At 41.2% G+C, this 22,054-nt stretch overlaps 1 protein-coding gene across 1 annotated transcript; it reads left to right on the top strand.

Annotated features, from left to right (window-relative positions):
• The first annotated feature begins 14,757 nt into the window (after nucleotides 1-14,757).
• LOC142471175 (olfactory receptor 6B1-like) lies at nucleotides 14,758-15,714 on the top strand. Its single transcript, XM_075577963.1, has one exon. It carries the CDS (start codon nucleotides 14,758-14,760, stop codon nucleotides 15,712-15,714), a length of 957 nt encoding a protein of 318 aa, XP_075434078.1.
• Nucleotides 15,715-22,054: the final 6,340 nt, after the last annotated feature.

Raw genomic sequence — 22,054 nt, forward strand, 5'->3', positions numbered from 1 at the left:
TAATACCTAACCCTTTAGCAACCTGTTGGACTACTGCTGCTGTAAAATGTGTACCACTATCTGCATCAGCATGTTGAACGGGATAGGTCTCCACCTAATTAGAGACCACCAGGACATATTGATAAATGAGGCTTCTGGGCATTTCAATAAAATCAATCTGTAAATTGATAAATGGGCCCCCATGGGCAAGGTAAGTGATTAACCCCTGTGATTTTCACACTTGGTGTGTGAGAGTGGCACACCACTGCTTGGACATTTGTAAAACAAAAAGCAATATTCCCTCCTGGTGCTCACCCTCTGCTGACCCCGGCGTCTCAAAGCTGGATCCACATATAGTATAGATGAATGTTGGAAGTAGAAGAAGCGCAAAGGAGCCTTGGTTAGAATTCAAAACTTGACCCTTCCTCAGACCTTACACCTTACAAGCGCTGCGTCATAAAACATCTAGAAATACCCCTGACGGTTGAAATATCACCTTACCCCCAAAACATCTGTGTTCACAAGCTGAGACGCCTCTGCAGCTTGATTAGTTCCTGGTCCGGCGTCTGACGTCATCGCGCATCATAGCGACATGTGACGCTGCTGACGTCATGACGCGATGATGTCATGTTGCAACGCAACGTGCTGTGAAAATCAACAAAGATAGAGTGAGACCACGGAGCACATAACACGGCACAGAATTGCAGCGGTGTAGCCTGAGGAACGGGACTAGGCTTACATAGCACATTTATAGTGATAAATAACATTCAGAAAGTCAGTGCTCCTCAGCATGAGTATTTGCAAGGAACCCTGTGCAGATTTTCTGTGTTCCCTTTTCAATGTTTTCAACAGTCCAATATTAGAGACTTCAATGCAGTAAAAAAGGGAAATCAGTGACCCCGTTAGGTATACAAACGAAGGGACAGTACAAACATCTTTACACTGTAGAGCATAATTAAAGGACGTCCAGCAGATAAAGGTGGGGCAATTGTACAGTAGTACAAAATAAAAAAAAGACTATCATTTGGAAATGAATAAACAACTGAGTAATAGACAACACTATAAGATCATAGCGTTTGATCCGGTCTTTAACTTACAAAGGCAAATGAGTAAGTTGGTCATTGAGGCATATTCAATAAACATTAGAAACAAACATCAAAAAGAGTTCATGCTTCCAAAACATCCAACAACACCAGTTTTATATACATTACCAAAAATTCAGAAATGCCTTAACAAACCCCCTGGCAGGCCAGTTTTTGTCGGCACAAATTCTATCTTCCAACCATTAGCCATATTCGTAAAATATACTGGACACCTAACAAGCTCCTATTGAACCCCCAAAATAACCACAACATATATATAAGCATATGAATGTCACAGAGGAGTGCTACTATTGACAGATTTACTATAAATCATTCTTCCTGTTATTACACAGGTTATTAAGAATTTATATTAGCGTTAGGGACCCCTGAATTGTGGTCTGCCGTGACGTTGGCTCAGGGGCATACAACAATTTTGGCCAAAAATGTCAAACTAAAAGACCATTTTACTTAATAGATATTTATAGATATATATTTAGGCACTGTACCGTGTATGATTTTCACTGGATGTGCACTGAGCTCTGTCTGTGTTTTATGTTCTGTCTCTGGTTTTAAACATTAGCCATATTCGTTGACAAAAATATTACAGCTCCTAGTCAAAACTACACCAGCATACCTAAAAGGCACAAAAGAATTCTTACAGCTGCTAGGATAGATTAAACCACAAGGGAGTAACATCTGGCTTTTGCGCCCTGGATGTGCAAAGTCTTTATACAGCTATCCCAGACAGAGACAGTCTATTAGCTACTGATAGAGCATTACGTTCTAGCACACTAGCAACGCCACTAATTGACTTCACGCTTTAACTCGTTAAGGTCATTTTAACTAAAAATGACATTAGATATAACTATATCTTCTATGAACAAGTACAAGGACTGCAATGGGGGGCTAATATGGCACCCACATATGCGAATCTCTTTATGTCAGAGTTTGAAGCTAATTGTGTGTTAAATAATCCAATTTACTCAGAGAACATCCACACATGGAGGTTATTCAAAGATGTGTCCATGGTGTGGATAGGGGATGTGGAAAAACTATTACAGTGTGTTGAATATCTTAATAAATGTCACGAGACGATTAAATTCACCATGAATTACAGTCAGGAAAGGGTTAACTTTTTGGATGTCAGAGGCGCAGAATTGGTTACAGATCTGTTTGTGAAAGAAACTGATAGTAATAGTTTACTACAGGCAGATAGCTTCCACCCGCATGGGTTAAAATCAGGTTTACCCTATAGCCAACTCGTGAGGGTTAGGAGAGTTGTCAGTGACCCTGTGCAATTACCCAGGCGTATGGAGGCGATGCAGCAGAAATTCTTGATTTAGGGATATAACAAGAAAACGATTGATGATGCAGCCAGGTGGCTAACAAAGAGAGGAACTGCTTACGCTAATGCCTAAACCAGCAAAGAAAGGGATTCCTTTTGTCACAACCTTCAGCAGGGCATCTAAACATATCAAAAAAGCTGTGTTGAAACACTGGTACTTATTGCAGTGGGATAACACCTTAAACCATCTCTTTAAAGACCCACCGACTTTTTCCTATAAGAGACCTACTGTAGGAACATCAAAGATGTAAGGGTTCAAGCAGATTCACTGAAAACATCTAAACAGACCTTAATGTCTAAACCCACAATTTGGCACATTTCCTTGTAGAAATTGCAGTCAATGTAATGTTGTGATTAGAGGTGAACACTGTAGTCACCCACATACGGGCAAACAATTCAGAATTAATGGTTTCTATATGTGCCTAAGTACACACATCATACAGGAAGGCCCCGCTTCTCAACGCCCCACTTCTCGGTGAACCACTGATACGGCGGTACCGAGAAGGGACCCGCCATGTCTGCGCATGCCCAGAACTGGGAAGTCAGGGGTCGTGCATGCGCAGAACGGGCAGTTGACGAGGGTGCGCATGCGCAGAATGGAGGTTGTGCTCACCGATCAGAGATTGTGCACGCGCAGAAGGGGGAATTGCCGTTTTGCGCATGCGCACGTTCTGAAAATCGCCGGTTCCACTTTCCTGTGATTTTCACTTTGTGGCAGGCCCATAGAATGGAACCCGCCGCATGACAGGGGCCCTGCTGTATACCTACTTAAATGCCCGTGTGGCTTGGTGTATATTTGCAAAACAATCAATACATTAAAAGAACATATTTCCCAACATAAGAGTAATATTAAAAACATCATGTCTGATACATCTCTGGCACGTCATTTCAGGCAAATGGGGCACAATCCATCTCAGATTTCATGTCATTGACCATGTTAAACCCCATCAGAGGGGTGGCGACAGAGAGAAAATACTCTTACAAAAGGAGGCAAAATGGACCTTTGTACTAGACACGGTATCCCCCAGGGGCATGAATGAGAGACTCGAACTCAACTGGTTCCTGGGATAAGGTCAGCCTCCATTAGAGACCCTCTAACATGTGGGTGGTTATACCAAGGACTGGGGTTTTAAATCCCGGGTACCGTGGCCCACGACTGCTAAGGATATCTATACATATACATATTCTTGAATTACATTTATTAATTTAAATCCAATCTCTCGCAGGTGGATAGATCAGAGATGCCGCTCCATATCTGCTACTCTGAACCATGACTGCTATGGATTTCCTCAGAGATCTAATTACAAATTCGGTATGTATTGAACCATTTGCCGCTCTGACTACCCATACACCTCAAAGGCCTGACAACCCATACCCCTCAAAGGCCTGACTACCCATACCCCTCAAAGAGCTGACTACCTATACCCCTCAAAGGGCTGACTACCCATACCCCTCTAAGGGCTGACTACCCATACCCCTGTAAGGGATGACTACCCGTACCCCTCAAAGGCCTGACTACCCACACCCCTCAAAGGCCTGACTACCCACACCCCTCAAAGGCCTGACTACCCATACCCCTCAAAGGGCTGACTACACATACCCTCAAAGGCCTAACTAACCGTACCCCTCAAAGGCCTGACTACCCATACCCCTCAAAGGCTTGACTACCCACACCCCTCAAAGGGCAGTTTTTTTTTTATTCACATTCTAAAACGTGTAATGAGCCATTTGATATTTTTAACATTACCTACATTTTTATTAGACACACGTGTTTAGGTGCCCTTTGCTTTTATAGACGTCCTTGAATTATGCTCTACAGTGTAAAGATTTTTGTACTGTCCCTTCGTTTGTATACCTAACGGGGTCACTAATTTTCCCTTTTTTTTACAGCATTGATATCTATAAAATTGGACTGCTGAAAACATTGAAAAGGGAACACAGAAAAGCTCCACCGGGTTCCTTGCACTCATGCTGAGGAGCACTGACTTTCTGAACGTTATTTAGCACTATAAATGTGCTATGTGTGCCTGGTCCCGTTCCTCAGGCTGCACAGCTGCAATTCTCTGCTGTGTTATGTGCTCCGTGGTCTCTCTCTATCTTTGTTGATATTTACAGCGCGTGGCCTAGAAACATGACATCATCGCGTCAGCAGCATCGTGAGGTCAGCAGCGTCACATGACGCTACGATACGCGATGATGTCAGACGCTGGACCAGGAACTAATCAAGCTGCAGAGGCGTCTCAGCTTGTGAACACAGGTGTTCTGGGGGTAAGGTGATATTTCAACCGTCAGGGGTATTTCCAGATGTTTTGTGGCACAGCGCTTGTAAGGTGTGGGGTCTGAGAAAAGGGTCACGGCTGTCCAGAAACGTCACTACTTGTACACTTGCTCTGATGATTTAATATAACTAGAAGTCTTGAACGCTAACCAAGGCTCCTGCGTGCTGCTTCTTCTTCTTCTTCTAACATTCGGCTACACAAATATGTTTATTAATAAATAGAAAATCAATATACTGTATAGCGACTGTATGTATTTGTTGTGTGCGGGAATAGGTTTTTGTTTTTTAACACAAATAGTTTTTAGTATTGCTCATCATACTTATGATTTAAAAATTCAACACATTAACACAAATAATAATTAAAAGAAACAACAGATAATAGCATTTTCAAAGATTAACATCATAGCTATCACCACACATCCTCCTAACAAAAGCTGGCATAAGACTCCCCATTCACCATCTCCCCCATCAACAATATACTATCATATTTCCTCAAGGGCCAAATTTTCTGCCCCCAGTAGGTTGTTGGCCCAGACCGAACTTTCCTCCCAAAAACCCATGAATAAGTTGGCATAACTGGGGGCAAACCTGGTGCCCATAGGCGAAATTATCTGTGTCCCATTGCAAGGAATAAGTATTATTAATGCACTAATTACAATACATTTCTAGACGAATCATGCTTCAAGTTAATTAGGAAAAGCAGGATGGGACTAAATGGAAAAACGTGACAAATATCTTGCTTATTTGCATATTTATATATTTGTAATTAGAGACTTTACATTGTATACAGTAAGGGGACAACTTGCAGTGCGGGATAATAAAGTGCAGCAAGTTCCATAAAGAGAATATAATTCAGATTAAACACACACGCATTCTGTCGGAATAAAATGTTCCTTATCATTCAGCAAAATGTTATTTACATCGCTTAGCTCTGGCTTTCTTCCCAATATCTGTGGCCGCAGTTGTTGACATATTACCGACCACCTCAGGACGTATATTACTTTCCCTATAAATGTTACAGAATATCAGGAATCGCGTATCTCCAGTGCAACACTAATGTTGGTTTTCCTGCAGCCACACACTGTATGAGACACATTTAAATGGACGATAGAACCCCAATACTGTGTATGTCGTTACTTAGTCACAGGTTAAAGTCAGTTCTACACCCCCAGTCATGAAAAAGTTTCTTCGACTTTTCTGGTGTCCCGTTACATATCAAGGAAGGACTAAACCTCCTGTCTTCTCATGGCCTGTACCAACTACAGTACTCCCTATTCCTAGAGGTGGGCGAATGTGTCAACATTCGGTCCGGAAATTCTTCACCGTAGGTCTTACAAAATTCTATTAGCGGAAGGATATTATAATGAGAAGGTGGTGCACATACGTTAGAACAAATGTGTGAAAATCCGCCAGCAGACGCCATTCTACAGGAAATTAGATACGCCAAGAAGATCGAGAAGATAGATGTTAAAAGCATAGATAATATTATTATATGATATCCTTAATATATTCCCCTTCCTCATATATGTGTTATGTTCATTTAAAAATGACAATAAAAATTTAAGTTGAAATAAATAATTCAGTTCACTCACTGTGTTTTTTTACTGGTGGATATTGGAATGAGAAGGCGGTGCACGTAAGATCAGCCACCACCATTCTACTGGAAAATAGATTTGCCAAGAGGTTCAAGATCCAGACATACAGTATTGGTCAGAGACCTACATCTTAGAAGGATATTCAAAGTGTATTTACAGTAAAGGACTCCGATTAGCATATATCCCAGCTATATACTCCTGTTTGTGCACAAGTGTCTCCCCACATGTTGTTTGAGGAGATATTAATATCACTTGGTACTCTAGCCAAAGAAGGTCTCTCCCCCATCTCTCTCTCACCGCTCTCGCTGACTTTCTCCACACCACATATCTCCTTTCCTGATTTAACGCTGCCCTTTCTTAGGCTAAATAACACTTATTTATTATGCTATATCTCACAAATCTCACCCACATCTCCTTTCTTCTACCTTTGTCTCTCTCCTGCAACCTTTGTACGTTTCTCTTTTTTCACTACTTTGTTGACTACTCTAAGGCAAAGGTAGTTCCAATCCATCAAGACACCCTCCTTCAATATTATGTTCCTCTCCTTCCTAACACCCCTCTCTGCATCTCAAAAACTTCAACCAGACTTCAACCAGTGCCCACTCTACCCCGTTCTTACACAATGCCGTCTGGGCCCATGTTCCCACTTCTACCACTCAACAAAAAAACAAACTGGATTAGCACTCAAGAAGTAAATCAAAGAAAGATTAAGGACTTACACTTTGCTTTTGGTCATGCCAAGGTTCTTGTTTAAAGTGTCAAAAAAAAAGCAGCAATACAGAAAATATCAGCACACACAGGGAGAGGATAAGTTAGCAGACACACACTGTTATATGTGCACAACAGAGCAACACTTTAAGGTTTCTTGGCACCTTCATCAGGCTCCCACCACAGCCACAGCTCAACACCTCTTTCCCGCTCTGCCGGATGACCTCCCTGGACTGCACCGTCAGTGGCCTCTCAATCCATCATCCCGGCCATGAACCTCTCCAGTCCTCGATAACCTGATTCTTCTCAGAGAGCCATCAATGAGGCTCCTCTGCTTGTTCCTTGGTCCTGCAAACTTATCCCCTCAGACTGGATTTCTCAGCCTCCTTGGGCCTACATGCCTACATTAATAGATCTCTTCACCAGCCCTTATAGATGGACACAACTTCTTCCAGGCAGTGAGATGTAAAGGAAGGGCTAACTAACCCCCGTCATTAAGTAACCTTTACACATGTACTCCTCATAATACTTAACACAGCACCCTGGCGAATGGTCCCTCAGAAACAATGCCACGCTGCCCCTCGCCAATAAGTCCGGGTGCTCTGAAGGCTTTGCAAGATAATAGACCAGTGTTTTTCATCCAAGGTTCCTAGGAGCCCTTCGGTTCCCTGGGAATTCCTAAATGATTCCCTGCAATTTTCTGGTCATTTGAAAATAGTGTCAAATACAGAAGAAATTACAATGCATCTGATCTCAGACGCAGTATTAGAGAGGGTTGGGGTTCCTTACAATGCATCTGATCTCAGACGCGCTATTAGTGAGGGTTGAGGTTCCTTACAATGCATCTGATATCAGACGCGCTATTAGAGAGGGTTGGGGTTCCTTACAATGCATCTGATATCAGACGCGCTATTAGAGAGGGTTGGGGTTCCTTACAATGCATCTGATCTCAGACACGCTATTAGAGAGGGTTGGGGATCCTTACAATGCATCTGATCTCAGACGCGCTATTAGAGAGGGTTGGGGTTCCTTACAATGCATCTGATCTCAGACGCGCTATTAGAGAGGGTTGGGGTTCCTTCCAATGCATCTGATCTCGGACGCGCTATTAGAGAGGGTTGGGGTTCCTTCCAATGCATCTGATCTCGGACGCGCTATTAGAGAGGGTTGGGGTTCCTTCCAATGCATCTGATCTCGGACACACTATTAGAGAGGGTTGGGGTTTATTACAATGCATCTGATCTCAGACGCGCTATTAGAGAGGGTTGGAGTTCCTTACAATGTATCTGATCTCAGACGCGCTATTAGAGAGGGTTGGGGTTCCTTACAATGCATATTATCTCAGACGCGCTATTAGAGAGGGTTGGGCGTTCCTCATAATTTCACTTAGTGTTCCTTAACCAAAAAAGGTTGGAAACCACTGTAGTAGAACAAGAAGCAGGAGAAGTGAACGAATTTAAAGGGCTCATAAAGGTTTGTTCTGGACGCCTGATGACGAGGTGCTCCATTAACGACACATGATGAGGAAAATATACAATGACCTTACATACAGGTAAATATTATTCGCTATCATACATTTTCGACCACATGCTAATGACTCTTTAGTTCCAAACTCCAAGTCCAGTCGTACACACCCAAATACCACAGGCACAGGGCTAATATTTTACCACCATCGCTATTACTGCATTACCTAACCAACTCTTAATCCAGCCCCTGGTGTCTTATGGAAAAGCACAAATCAACAGAAGTAAGTGAAAAGAATGAATATAAAAGACCTTTTGGCTAAGGGGGTGTGTCTGTATGAAAGTGGCATCCATTTTGTCTCTAGCCTCCATTTTGTGAATGTATGTGAGATGTGAGCTGTATGCAAGAAGAGACAGTTTAGTTATCGCTTCCAGTAAAGACCAACCCCCAATAATTTTCAGAAATAGCTGACCCTATTATGTGACGTATTGAGACAGTAGCCATTTCCCTTATCTGCAGCTGTGCACCCAAGGAATGTTTAAACCACAACCCCCAGACGTATATGTAGAATAAGGGTCGCTTGCATAAAATAAGTTTTTTTTTTTAGCATTATGTGTATAAATTCAGTATTTTTCCATTGACTAAGCAGGCCCCCCTTAGGGGCGTAATACGTATAGGAACTGTATAAAATGTACTGTCATTTGTCTTTTTTGCCAGGGAGCTTTTTTGAAAGCTGCCTCCTTGTGCACTTGCATGTACAATAAAACTCACTTTGATTATTCTGGAAACCCTATTGTTTATTGACCTTTTTATTTTACCCACTTTCACATAAGACATCCACAAACATGAAGGAAAACCAACGGTGCTCAGCTGTCTTCAGTATCCCCACCTGCAATTAATCTGGCCGGGGAACGGTTACATTATCTGCAAGATGAAGATACCAAACTTCAGCAAAGTTCTGTAAGCCTATTACTTAATTGGGACTGGGAGTTGATGTTTTCCTCCCTGAATTACGTTGACTCGTTCTGATGAAGTCTCCATGGGATTCTGTACAATGAGAATCATGGATTGTCAAGGATTGTGTTTACTGCATAAAAAGTATAAAAGATCAATCTGAATGGTGTAAATATTACAGCCTGCCATTGTCAGACACGCTGCCCGGCATTAGAAGATGTTCCCGTATTGTAGGGTCAACAAGAAGCACAGAGAATGATACCACAAAGTCTTATCACGATGCTGCATACATCTAACTGAGGACGTTTACCAGGGAAGGTATATGTGGTTCCCTGAGAAAGCTGAGCCTGATACTGACTGAGTCTAATCATTGCTGTGGTGATTATAAGTGATGGTAAGTGTGGGATACAGAGGGAAGTCACATTAATCTGATTTGCAGTAGCGGTGGTTATATAATAATGAAAAATGTACCTACATAGTCTATATAACAAATTAGCTGTGTTGATATGACATTGGGATCTATAAATCAACAAAATACAGATTTGCTTGGATTCCCTGTATTATTATTTTCTCAAAGTTTTGTCAAATGTAAAAGTGAATGTACCAGTTATTAGTGTCTTATGACAAAAAAGAAAAAAGCGCAAGGCCCATAGAGTAGTAAAGTTAGGTTTATAAACAATTAAAAACGGTTATAAACACTCACAGCAGGATAGTTGGTACAGGCACTTCGGTACTAAGAGTGACCGCAGGAACAGAGGTACTTTATTCGTCTGTTTGTTCGGGTTTGGTGAATCTCTGACCTCCTCCTTCACTCGATCGGCGATCTCATCCACTTCCGCGTCAGATGACTCGTGACGTCGGCGCGTGTCGTCGATCAGGGGTTGGACTACGGGTAGTCAACAGCTCCCTCTCCAAACTCGGCGGTTAGGGAACTCTGTCGTGTGCGTCCTTCTGAGTAACTTAGTGTTGCCCCTCAATAGTCAATGGCAACCAGAGAAATGTCCTCCCTACGCGTATCAAGGACTCTGTCCTCTTCGTCAGGAGTCTTTCATTGTTGGTTGCTCAGTTCATGGTCATATTTATAGTGCAAGAATAGGTTTTAAAAACAATTAATCAATTACATCAGTGCCAATTAGGTACATGATTCCAGTGTCCTCATTAAATGAATGCATAAGTGACCTGGAAGTACTTCTATTACATTAGCAATTTGTTGAATGTTAAGATTAAAATTCATCAAAGGAAAGGATAAATTAGAAAATAAATACAATATTTAAAAATTGTTTAATTGGCTATGACATAGCTATGTTAAAATCACTGTGAACACTGAAATCAGTTACCTTTACATCACAGTTAACCACATGTTAATATAATTAAATATCAATTGTATACTTGTATCATATGAAAACAATAATGACCATTACATCAAAGTTAAAACACAGTAAAAACACATATTGGTATAACTAAATAATTATACTAAGGAAAAAATTCTTATCTGTATTAGTAATATTTTTACAAATTTATTTATATATTAGATCATAAGAAAGCAGCCATATCGATTTCCTCATTAAGCCCACTGGGGGACAAGGTGTTAAGCTGATGTATCCAGTAGGTCTCCCTCTGTCTCAACCTTAACACCCTGTCCCCTCCATGTTCATTGGGTCCAACGTGTTCTATTCCTGTAACCTTTAATTGGGCAGGATCCTTATTGTGTTTATGGAAAAAATGTCTAAGTGTTAGAGATCTATCTGTGTTCAAGGCTCTCTGATATGCCTGTTGTATGTTATGCTCATTATGACCTTTGCTTAATAATTTAGTTTTTAGTAAAACCGATTGTTTGATAAAGTCTTCCCTTTTATTACAATTTCGCCTAATTCTTACGTATTGGCTATAAGCAATGTTGGCTATCCACCTTGGATGGTGGTTGCTGGTAGCATCCAAAAATGTGTTACTATCTACCTTTTTATAATGAGTGGTAGTAATAACCTCATTGCCAGCATTGCTTGTTAACACCAAGTCTAAGAACACTATAGTTGTTGGACTAAAATCATATGTGAATTTGAGATTAAAACAATTAGAGTTGATGTATCCTAAAAAATCTTCTAGTTCTGATATGCTGCCTTTCCATATTATTATAATATCATCTATGAAGCGCTTAAATAACACTAGGTTAGCCAAACGGGGATTATTATTCCAGATACATAATTCCTCCCAGTACCCCAACACAAGGTTTGTGTAACTGGGGGCGAAGGATGTCCCCATGGCTGTTCCCTTTTTTTGAAGATAAAATGAGTCTTGAAATTTAAAATAATTCCTTGTTAATATGAATTGTACACAGTCTAAAATAAATTCTCTCTGTATAGAAGATATAGATGCATCCCCAGTTAAAAAATGATCTATTGGTAACAATCCGTCAGTGTGTGATATGTTGGTATATAATGATTCAACATCGCATGTAACCCAAATAAAATCTTGTTGCCACTGTACTTGTTGAATAAAATTAAGTACATGTGTGGTGTCTTTAATGTGGGATGGGAGCTGGACTACAAACTCTTTTAGAAAGGAATCCACATATTTGGACAGGTTAGACGTTAGACTATCAATACCTGCCACTATGGGCCTGCCCGGTGGTTGGATAGGGTTTTTATGTATTTTGGGCAAATGGTATATAAAGGGAATTTTGGGATAAGTTATTGAAAGATAACCATACTCCTTCTTGTTGAGTATACCCACTGCTAGAGCCTCTTTTAGCATTATCTCTAGATCAGTTTGAAAATCTCCAGTGGGGTCCCTTTTTAACAATTGATAAGTGGTGGTATCATTAATTAAACGTAAACCTTCTAAAATGTAATCCTCCCTATTCTGTACCACTATGCCTCCCCCTTTGTCCGCCTGTTTGATGACTAAACTAGGATCATTTTTAAGATCTTCTATAGCTTGTAATTCCCATTGTAATAGATTGCTCTTCATATTTTTAATATAAAAATCCTGCTCACACAGTAATTTAAAATCTTTGTAAACCAGTGCAAAGTAGGTATCTAAAAATATCCCCTTGGATTGAACGGGGTTAAAAACAGACTTGGGTTTAAAACCTGTGTGTTTAATAGCAGCCTCTATACGATTTGTTTACGGCAACATTAGAGGAGAGATCATGAATGGTAAATTCTTCTAATTCAAATAAGGAATTGTCTAAATTATGATACTTTAAATTTAAAATATCATTGTCCACTATATTTTCTACAGTGTGTGTTATGTTGGGAAACGTACAGATACAGCCGGAGCTTGGTGGGTATCACAGCCTGGCTTACAGCGAGATGGTTAGTAAATGTCACAGTGGGAGTGGGGAGATGTGCAGATAAATCAGGCTTCATCGTTCCTTTCTAGTGGGATATTAGGGGATATGTTGAGATATTTTGCACCAACATATTGTGTGTTATCTGAAGGTTCAGCACAATGACGCCTTCTACATCTGCAGCCATAAGTCCAAGCGATGGAAATGTTTTATCTAGAAGCTGTTTTTCAAGACTAACCTTGAAAGCCCGGAGAGACGCAGCTTTGCATATATTGGGGGTAAAGCAGTTACACAGATATGGGGAAGGGAGGGGAAAGGTTTTATATAAAAAATAGCTGTGTTTATTTGACATTTGGATTTAGGTTTAGTATCAATGCAAATACGAAATTACTTTGATAACCCATTAATCAGGTATTGGTGTGCTATGATTGGGGAACTTACAGATACAGCAGGAGTTCAGTGATATCAGAGTCTGACCAAGATGGTTAGTAACTGTCACTGTGGGTATGAGGAGATGTACAGATGTAGAAGGCTTTCTTGTCCCCTCTGTGTTGCATATGGTGGGATACAGTATGTTGGGATGTCGTTGAACCCTGTGGAAACTCTTAAAATAATATATTGAGAAGAACAATGAAGCCTTCTGCATCTGTACTTAATATTCCAGACAGTCTGGAATATTTCTTATCACGCACTGCAAGTTATCCCCTTACTGCATACAATGTAAAGTCTCTAATTACAAATATATAAATATGCAAATAAGCAAGGTGTTTGTCACGTTTTTCCATTTAGTCCAGTCCTTCTTTTCCTAATTAACTTGAAGCATTATTCATCTAGAAATGTATTGTAATTAGTGCATAAATAATACCTATTCCTTGCGATGGGACACAGATAATTTAGCCTCATGGGTTTTTGGGAGGAAAGTTCGGTTTGGGCTAACAACCCACTGGGGCAGATAATTTCGCCCTTGAGGAAAGGAGACAGTTGTGAGCAGAGAGCAGGGGTAAAGGTGAGGCAAGTAATGTCAGTGTAGTGCAAAAAAGAATGATATTGCTGCTACTTAAGTCAATGACCCAGAATCACTGGAGAAATTAAAAATAATAAAACTTTATTACTTCAATATAGAAAATTAAAAACACAGATACATTGTTAAAAATCCCCATGCTAATGTGGCTGGAAGGAGTAAATTATCAAAAATATATGTATGTCTTGATAGCTACTATCTGCATATATTCCTATCAAACATCCAATATATATCTCAAAAGAACTAACTTGCAACGATTTACTAATTGTCCTAGTTAATACACCTTATGGACATATGTTTAAGGGTAAGACTCATGTAGCAGTCACCTACCCAATAACATTTATTTAAGATTACTATCAGTAAGTAGTATCTTTAGAAGAGCATGATCACACTGTGTAGTATGATATATGTCTAATAGGACAAATACGATTCCTTTATGGGTGTAGTGTAGGTATTAAGATGGCCAGAGTATAAGAAAGACATCTCTCTCCGTGTATCTTATATGAGAGCATTCAACATTATGCCGAAATCATCCCTGCATATACCACCTATAAAACACACCATAGGTATAGACATAAAACACAGTCACATTTGGGTATTCGTTACACTTAAAATAAGTAATTGATGCAACCTGGTCTCTTATGTAGGAATAGGCTTTGGCAGAAATAAGGTAATGAAACCGCTACAAATACAAGCCTGCTTGTGAACCAGGTAGTAAGGATGTCACCACTTCGAGTGATGTCACTGAGGTGACGTCCTACGTTCCCGACGCACGTTTCACGTGTTCACCACGCTTCATCATTTTTGATTCTTTTTGATCTACAGTGACATTACTATATCAACGTCCTCCATAAGCACCTGTCATTTATTGATAGTTTAAATATGGTGATTGCGGTTGCTTTCACATATTCAGAGTAAAGGTGACACAGCAATAAAGGGGATGTGGGATCGGGAGGTGTGTAATGTAACCTGTAACCACGTCTCATCTCAGGATATCATAAATGTTGTGATTTCTAATTTGTGTTTCCCCCGTCCTCAGGTGATGCTAGGGAGGAATCAAACAATAGTCACAGAATTCCTGCTTCTTGGATTCCAGAATCTTCACAGTTTCAAGATTTTACTCTTCTCTCTGTTCCTCGTGACTTACATTATGACCATAAGTATTAATCTTCTGATCATCGCATTGGTGTCAACCAGTCACCGACTCCACTCTCCCATGTACTTCTTCCTTGCCCACTTGTCCCTAACTGACATCCTGCTCATCACGTTTATTGTCCCCAACATACTACGCATCATGTGGGGAGAAGGTGGCACCATGTCTGTTGCCGGCTGCATTAGTCAACTTCACTTCTTTGCTTGCTCTGTGGCTACAGAGTGTTTCCTTCTCACCGTGATGTGCTATGACCGATACCTGGCCATCTGTCACCCGTTGCGTTACACCACCATTATGGATCTCAAGCTTCGCCTCCTGCTGGTCATCTGGTCTTGGCTTTTAGGTTTTGTTTTGACTTTAATCTTAATTATTCCGATCAGTCAGTTACAATTCTGTGGCCCCAATGTTATTGATTATTTCTTCTGTGATTTTGCTCCTCTTCTAAAACATTCGTGCTCAGACACATCCTTCTTAGAAATTGAAGTCTTTGTGCTAAGCTTCCCTATAGCCCTCTTACCATTTAATTTCAACATTGTGACCTACGTATGTATCTTCCTCACCATTCTCCGGATCCCCTCCACCACTGGGAGACAGAAAGCCTTCTCCACCTGCAGCTCCCATCTCACGGTTGTTTGCACATATTATGGGACACTGATTATTATCTATATTATTCCATCCAGAGAACACTCATTTAACATAAACAAGGTCCTATCTCTGCTGTACATTGTGGGGACTCCCTTCTTCAACCCCATCATATACAGCCTGAGGAACCAGGAGATCGGGGCAGCCCTGAGGAAAAGGTTTCAATATTTAACAGATTTCTGGCATGAAAGGAGAGGGAGGTAACCCAAGATAGGAACCTCTTTGTACTGTATAGAAAGTAAGATGACTGATATTGAATTTGTGTAAGGACGTCGGGAGAAGACCCTGCTTAGTATGATAACAGATGACCTCTTCCTGATAAGATATGACTCAGGATGTCCTGCCTCTCCAATGGGAAGAGTCACTGTATAGTTAGATGATCACACGTACATGAGTACACCCGCACAGCTGATCAATAAACCAAGGTGAGGTGCTAACTAGGTAGGAACAAGAATGTAGCATAGAGAAAAAGAAACCTAGTATACAAGCACTCCGTCACAAGTAAATGTATAATGAATGTGTTAATATACTTTATTAATAACCAATGAATAAAAAAAGGGGGTATAAAATAAAATGTATGTCAATCAGCACGTAAATCAACCTAGCTACCCAGAGTTATGTTACAAATGACACAGTTATGTGCTGTTTTACATACATTTTATTTTAAAGCCCCTTTTTTTATTCATTGGTTATTAATAAAGTATTTTAACACATTCATTATACATTTACTTGTGACGGAGTGCTTGTATACTAGGTTTCTTTTTCTCTATGATACATAGTTAGATGATCAGAAATCTGTGTGCTGGTACCAGTACATGTACAGGTGTAGAAAGGGTTATTACTCCCACTGTATAGTTAGATGATCAGAAAGCTGTGTGCTGGTACCGGTACATGTAGAGATGTAGAAAGGGTTATTTCTCTCACTGTCGCATTATGGTGAGATATATTGTTATATTCTGTGTTATCACTGCCATTAAACCCTGTGGAAAAACTGTGATATTCTCCTTTATAATGAGACATTCTGTGTTATCCATTGGTAAAATAAAGTTTTCTACTTTATGTGTACCATAGGCTTATAATTACTTCAATGTGACATGTTTCTTAGTGTTACAGGAGTCCAAGTTAGTTACACCTTTTTACCAGGATCATTCATTGAGTAAAACACGGTAATGAAATAAATTGTAATTTATTCGGCATAAATTCGCTTACACAAAATAATTCAAAAATATAGACAAAAAGGCACACTTACTGGGGGTCTGGGGTCGAAAACTAGACTTTCCTAGGTGCAGGGAACTCTATGGGAGAAATATATACAGGGGTACCCAGCAGACACTAAAAGAATAAAGACAAAATCGGTCAACAAGAGAATCAATGTATTGAATGTTATAGCAGCTACGTAATCAGCCCTGGCATAGGGTCTGGAGAGTACATCTCATGGAGAAAAACAGTACAGAGGGAGAGGAGGGAAACAAGGGGAACAAGTGGGATGAAATACTAAAAAAAACAACAAAAGGAAGATGAACAACGTACAATACATGTAAAGTTTAAGGCAATAAAAATGTAAGGGGGGGGCGACGTTTCAGTGCCAAATGCTCCGTAATCATGCCCGTTCCCATAGGCTGAAAACAGCCTATGGTACTTCCTTAGTTTACACACCTTCAACCTACTACCTCTCACCACATGAATGATAAGGATGAATAATAAACTGATAAACCAAAATAGTTGGTCTGTCTATTAGCAATAAGTCTATCCTATAAGTACATGAGGATCAGCAGTGCTAAAATATAGCTAGGCATATAGACTGTATAAACAGACTAACAATAGTGCACAAATCTGTGTTTGAGAGCAACAGTAGAACCTCACAAGTGTCTAGGCATATATGTACAGACTGATAATACTACAAGATCCTGTGCTCAATAGCACCTAACTAATCACTGGCAAAAAAATGTTTTGCACAGTAAATTGAATAAGCGTGAGGCTGAACAAGAGACAGTGATTAGGGAACCGGGACAAATGCCAAGTCAAAAAGAATGTTAGCAATACGAATCCTCTGCTGCGGTGTGACGTCTGTGGCTCTCGTGGGGTAGTCTGCAGTCATCCCAGGGTAGTGCATGTTTTTGCCATGCCATTCAGCCTGTGGGAACGGGCATGATTACGGGGCATTTGGCACCGAAACGTTGCCCCCCTTACATTTTTATCGCCTTAAACTATGCGTGTATTGTACGTTGTTCCCCTTCCTTTTGTTGTTTTTAGTATTTCATCCCCTTGTTCCCCGTCCTCCCTTCCTCTCCCTCTGTACTGTTTTTCTCCACGAGATGTACTCTCCAGACCCTATGCCAGGGCTGATTGTGTAGCTGCTATTACATTCAATATATTGATTCTCTTGTTGACAGATTTTGTCTTTATTCCTTTATTGTGTGCTGGCGACCCCTGTATATATTACTGACTTGCTTAGAGGTTACCCCTTGTTCCCGTGCACCATATAATATACTTTTCATACGGATTTGGTTGTGGAGTGCTACCTAGCACACATACTTGTTCTATGGGAGAGTTTTACCCAGACCGGAATCTCCTGGAACCCAAATCGGCATAAAATTCCATACGTCACCGCTACGTTCTCTTCTGAGAACTTGGTCCCTCCTGACCACGAGTTAGTCCAAATATCCTGGAACTCAAAATGGCATAAAATCCCTGCCGCGACCTCTATGTTCATTTCTGTGAACTTGGTCCCCAAAATCTGGACTTAGACTCTGGCGGGCAGGCTTTTCAAGCTCGATATCAAAGCCAGTTGCTCTGCTATTCACACAGAAGCAACATTGAAAAGCCCGCCCGCGCTCTTACTACCGGAAACTACGAATCTGATTGGCTCATCGTTTCTTATAGTATTTTCAGTTTCATTCACAAAACTGAACAGCCAATCAATGCTTGGGAACTTTCCCAAGCAGCCAATCAGAGCCAAGCCAGCTAGAAAAGCCGGGTCCGTGGGAAATCCGAAATAGCCAAGAGTATGGCTATCTCAATGCTACCTGCTGTGCAGGCTCCACCAGGTTTGGCAGAACAAGTGGCATCCCGGAGGATTGCCATTGATCTCCGGACCTGGTACTCCGCCTTTCCCCACTGACCAAATGCTATTCACACCATGAAGAAGGGGATACTGCACAGACACACAATAACACACCATGAAGATGGATTATACTGCACATATACACAATAACACACCATGAAGAAGGGAGATACTGCACAGACACACAATGATACACCATGAAGGTGGAATATACTGCTCAGAACACAATAACACACCATGAAGAAGTGAGATACTGCACAGAAACACAATAACACACCATGAAGATGAAATATACTGCACCCTAGACAACACATAGGGAAGCAAAGGCAACATCCCTTACTGGGACCCTGACCACCTACAGTAACTCCAACTTCAAACTAGAGTCCTAATCCCACCACGATCCCTATCCATCCCTATCCATCAAAGAGCTCATCTCACTCACCTCCTCCCCCATACTATCACTAACCCTCTCGACCCCACTCATTAAACCTGCCTTAAAATTTTTAAACCTACAGTCACTCCTTAACAAGCTACCGCAGCACTTAAGCCAGCCTGGTTCGCTTCTGAGAAGTCCCACTGCTCTTTGTCGTGGGCCCTCTCTCCTTTTGCTTACTCCATCTATCTAGGATCAGCCGCTCCGGCAGGCACCAGCACCCCCTGCCCAAGGCCGCACATAGGGAAGAAATCTTGGACATCCCCCCACGCTGCTGAGGCCGCTGTCCACCAGCAAATCAGTACTTCCCCTGCGCTTGCTCCCCTGGAATTCTTGGAGCCCTCACTCCTGCAGTGCCACTCCAACCCCTTCCTACACAATGCCATTTCAGCCCATGTTTCCACTTCCACGACTGCCACAGATCATCACCTCTTTCCCCGCTCTGCCTGACGACCGCCCTTGCCTGCACCTTCAATAGCCTTTTCCCCCATAATTCTGGCCATGAGCCTCTCTGGTCCTCGATGGCTTGATTTGTCAAAGAGCGCATCCAGCCTGGCCACTCCACTCATTTTTCTGTCATGCAAACTGCTCCCAGTTCCTCCGACACCTACCTCAGACAGGGTTTCTCTGCCTCTTATGGCCTACATTGAGCTCCTATGGATGGACACAACTTCTTACAGGCAGTTAGATGTAGAGGAAAGACTATCTAACCCCCTCTCTATTAGAATCCCTTGTACACCCCAATCACCCATGACACCACATCACACTGGGGAACAGACCCTAAGCATCTAAGTCATGCTGTATCTCGCCTTCAAGTGCAGGGATCAATGAGTGCTTCGCAGGATAATAGACCAAGAAGTAGAAGAAGAAGTGAAAGAATGTATAGGTGTCAAATAAGTCTGTTCTGGACGCTTGATGACGAGATGCGATGCGATGACATTACGTACAGGTAATTATTATGCACAATCATACATTTGAGACAGGCGTGACACATGCACATTAACATGTATAAATCTAAGACCTCATTCTGACCATTTTCGACCATATGCTAACGACTCTTTAGCTCCTAACTCAAAAGTCCAGTCGTACATACCCAAATAACATAGGCACAGGGCTAATATTTTCCCACCATCGCTATTACTGCATCCCCTAACCAGCTCTTAATCGAGCCCCTGGTGTCTTATGGAATAGCACAAATCAACAGAAGTAAGATATCAACAAACAAGAAAAAAAACCAACAAAAGCCAACAGTGCTCAGCTGTCTTTTGTATCCCAACCTGAAATTAATCTGGCCGGGGAACGGTTAAATTATCTGCAAGATGAAGATGCCAAACTGTAGCAATGTGATGTAAGTCTATTAACTTAATTGGGACTGGGAGTTGATGTTTTCCTCCCTGAATTACGTTGACTCGTTCTGATGAATCCTCCATGGGATTCTGTACAATGAGTATCATGGATTTTCAAGGATTGTGTTTACTGAATAAAAAGTATAAAAGATCAATTGGAATGGTGCAAACATTACAGCATGCCATTGTCAGACACGCTGCCCGGCATTAGAAGATGCTCCCATATTGTAGGGTCAACAAGAAGCACAGAGAATGATACCACAAAGACTTATCACATTGCTGCATACATCTCACTGAGGACTTTTACCAGGGAAGGCTAATGTGGTTCCCTGAGAAAGCTGAGCCTGATACTGACTGGGTCTAATCATTGCTGTGGTGGTTACACGTGATGGTAAGTGTGGGATACTGAGGGAAGTCACATTAATCTGATTTGCAGTAGGGGTGGTTATATAATAATGAAAAAGGTACCCACATAGTCTATATAACATTATAGCTGTGTTGATATTACTGTACATTGGGATCTATAAATCAACAAAATACAGATTTGCTTGGATTCCCTGTATTATTATTGTATCCGTTTTGTCAAATGTAAAAGTGAATGTTCCAGTTATTAGTATGTTATGTTAGGATACTACAGATACTGTACAGCCGGAGCTCGGTGGGTATCACAGCCTGGCTTACAGCGAGATGGTTAGTAAATGTCACAGTGGGTGTGGGGAGAGGTGCAGATAAATCAGGCTTCATTGTTTCTTTCCAATGGGATATTAGGGGATATGTTGGGATATTTTGCACCAACATATTCTGTGTTATCTGAAGGTTCAGCACAATGACGCCTTCTACATCTGCAGCCATACTGTAAGTCCAGGCGGTGGAAATGTTTTATCTAGAAGCTGTTTTTCAAGACTAACCTTGAAAGGCCGGTGAGACGCAGTTTTGCATATATTGGGGGCAAAGAAGTGACACAGGTATTGGGAGGGGAGGGCAAAGGTTTTATTTAAAAATAGCTGTGTTTATTCAACATTGGGATCTATGTAAAGTTTTCAATGCAAATACGAAATTGCTTTGATTCAATCTATTACAATCTCCTCACCGTTTTGTTAAATGCAAATAATCCATTAACCAGGTATTGCTATGTTATGTTTGGGAAACTTACAGATACAGCAGGTGATCAGTGAGTATCAGAGTCTGACCAAGATTGTTAGTAAAAGTCATAGTGGCTATGAGGAGATGTACAGATGTAGAAGACTGTTTTGTCCTCTCTGTGTTGCATATGGTGGGATATAGTATGTTGGGATATAGTATGTTGGGATATCATTGAACCCTGTGGAACCTCTTACAGTATATTTGTTTTATTGAGAAGAACGATGAAACCTTCTGCATCTGTACTTAATATTCCAGACAGTCTTTCCGGACTGGACGTTAAAGCCTGGGGAGATGGAGCCTTGCATACTGTACATCAATGGTAAAGGATTTCCACAGATAGGGTGCAGTGAGAATGTATGGGGTATTGGAGAAAGAGAGCAGTAGAGACAATATGGATGGAAAGGAGACAGTTGTGAGCAGAGAGCAGGGGTAAAGGTGAGGCAGCAATAAAGGGGGTGTGGGGGGGTGGAGGTGTGTAATGTAACCTCTAACCACGTCTCATCTCAGGATATTACAACTGTTGTGATTTCTAATTTATGTTTCCCCCGTCCTCAGGCG

The sequence above is a fragment of the Ascaphus truei genome, chromosome 20 (assembly GCF_040206685.1).
Source record: "Ascaphus truei isolate aAscTru1 chromosome 20, aAscTru1.hap1, whole genome shotgun sequence".
In the NCBI taxonomy this organism is placed as follows: domain Eukaryota; kingdom Metazoa; phylum Chordata; class Amphibia; order Anura; family Ascaphidae; genus Ascaphus; species Ascaphus truei.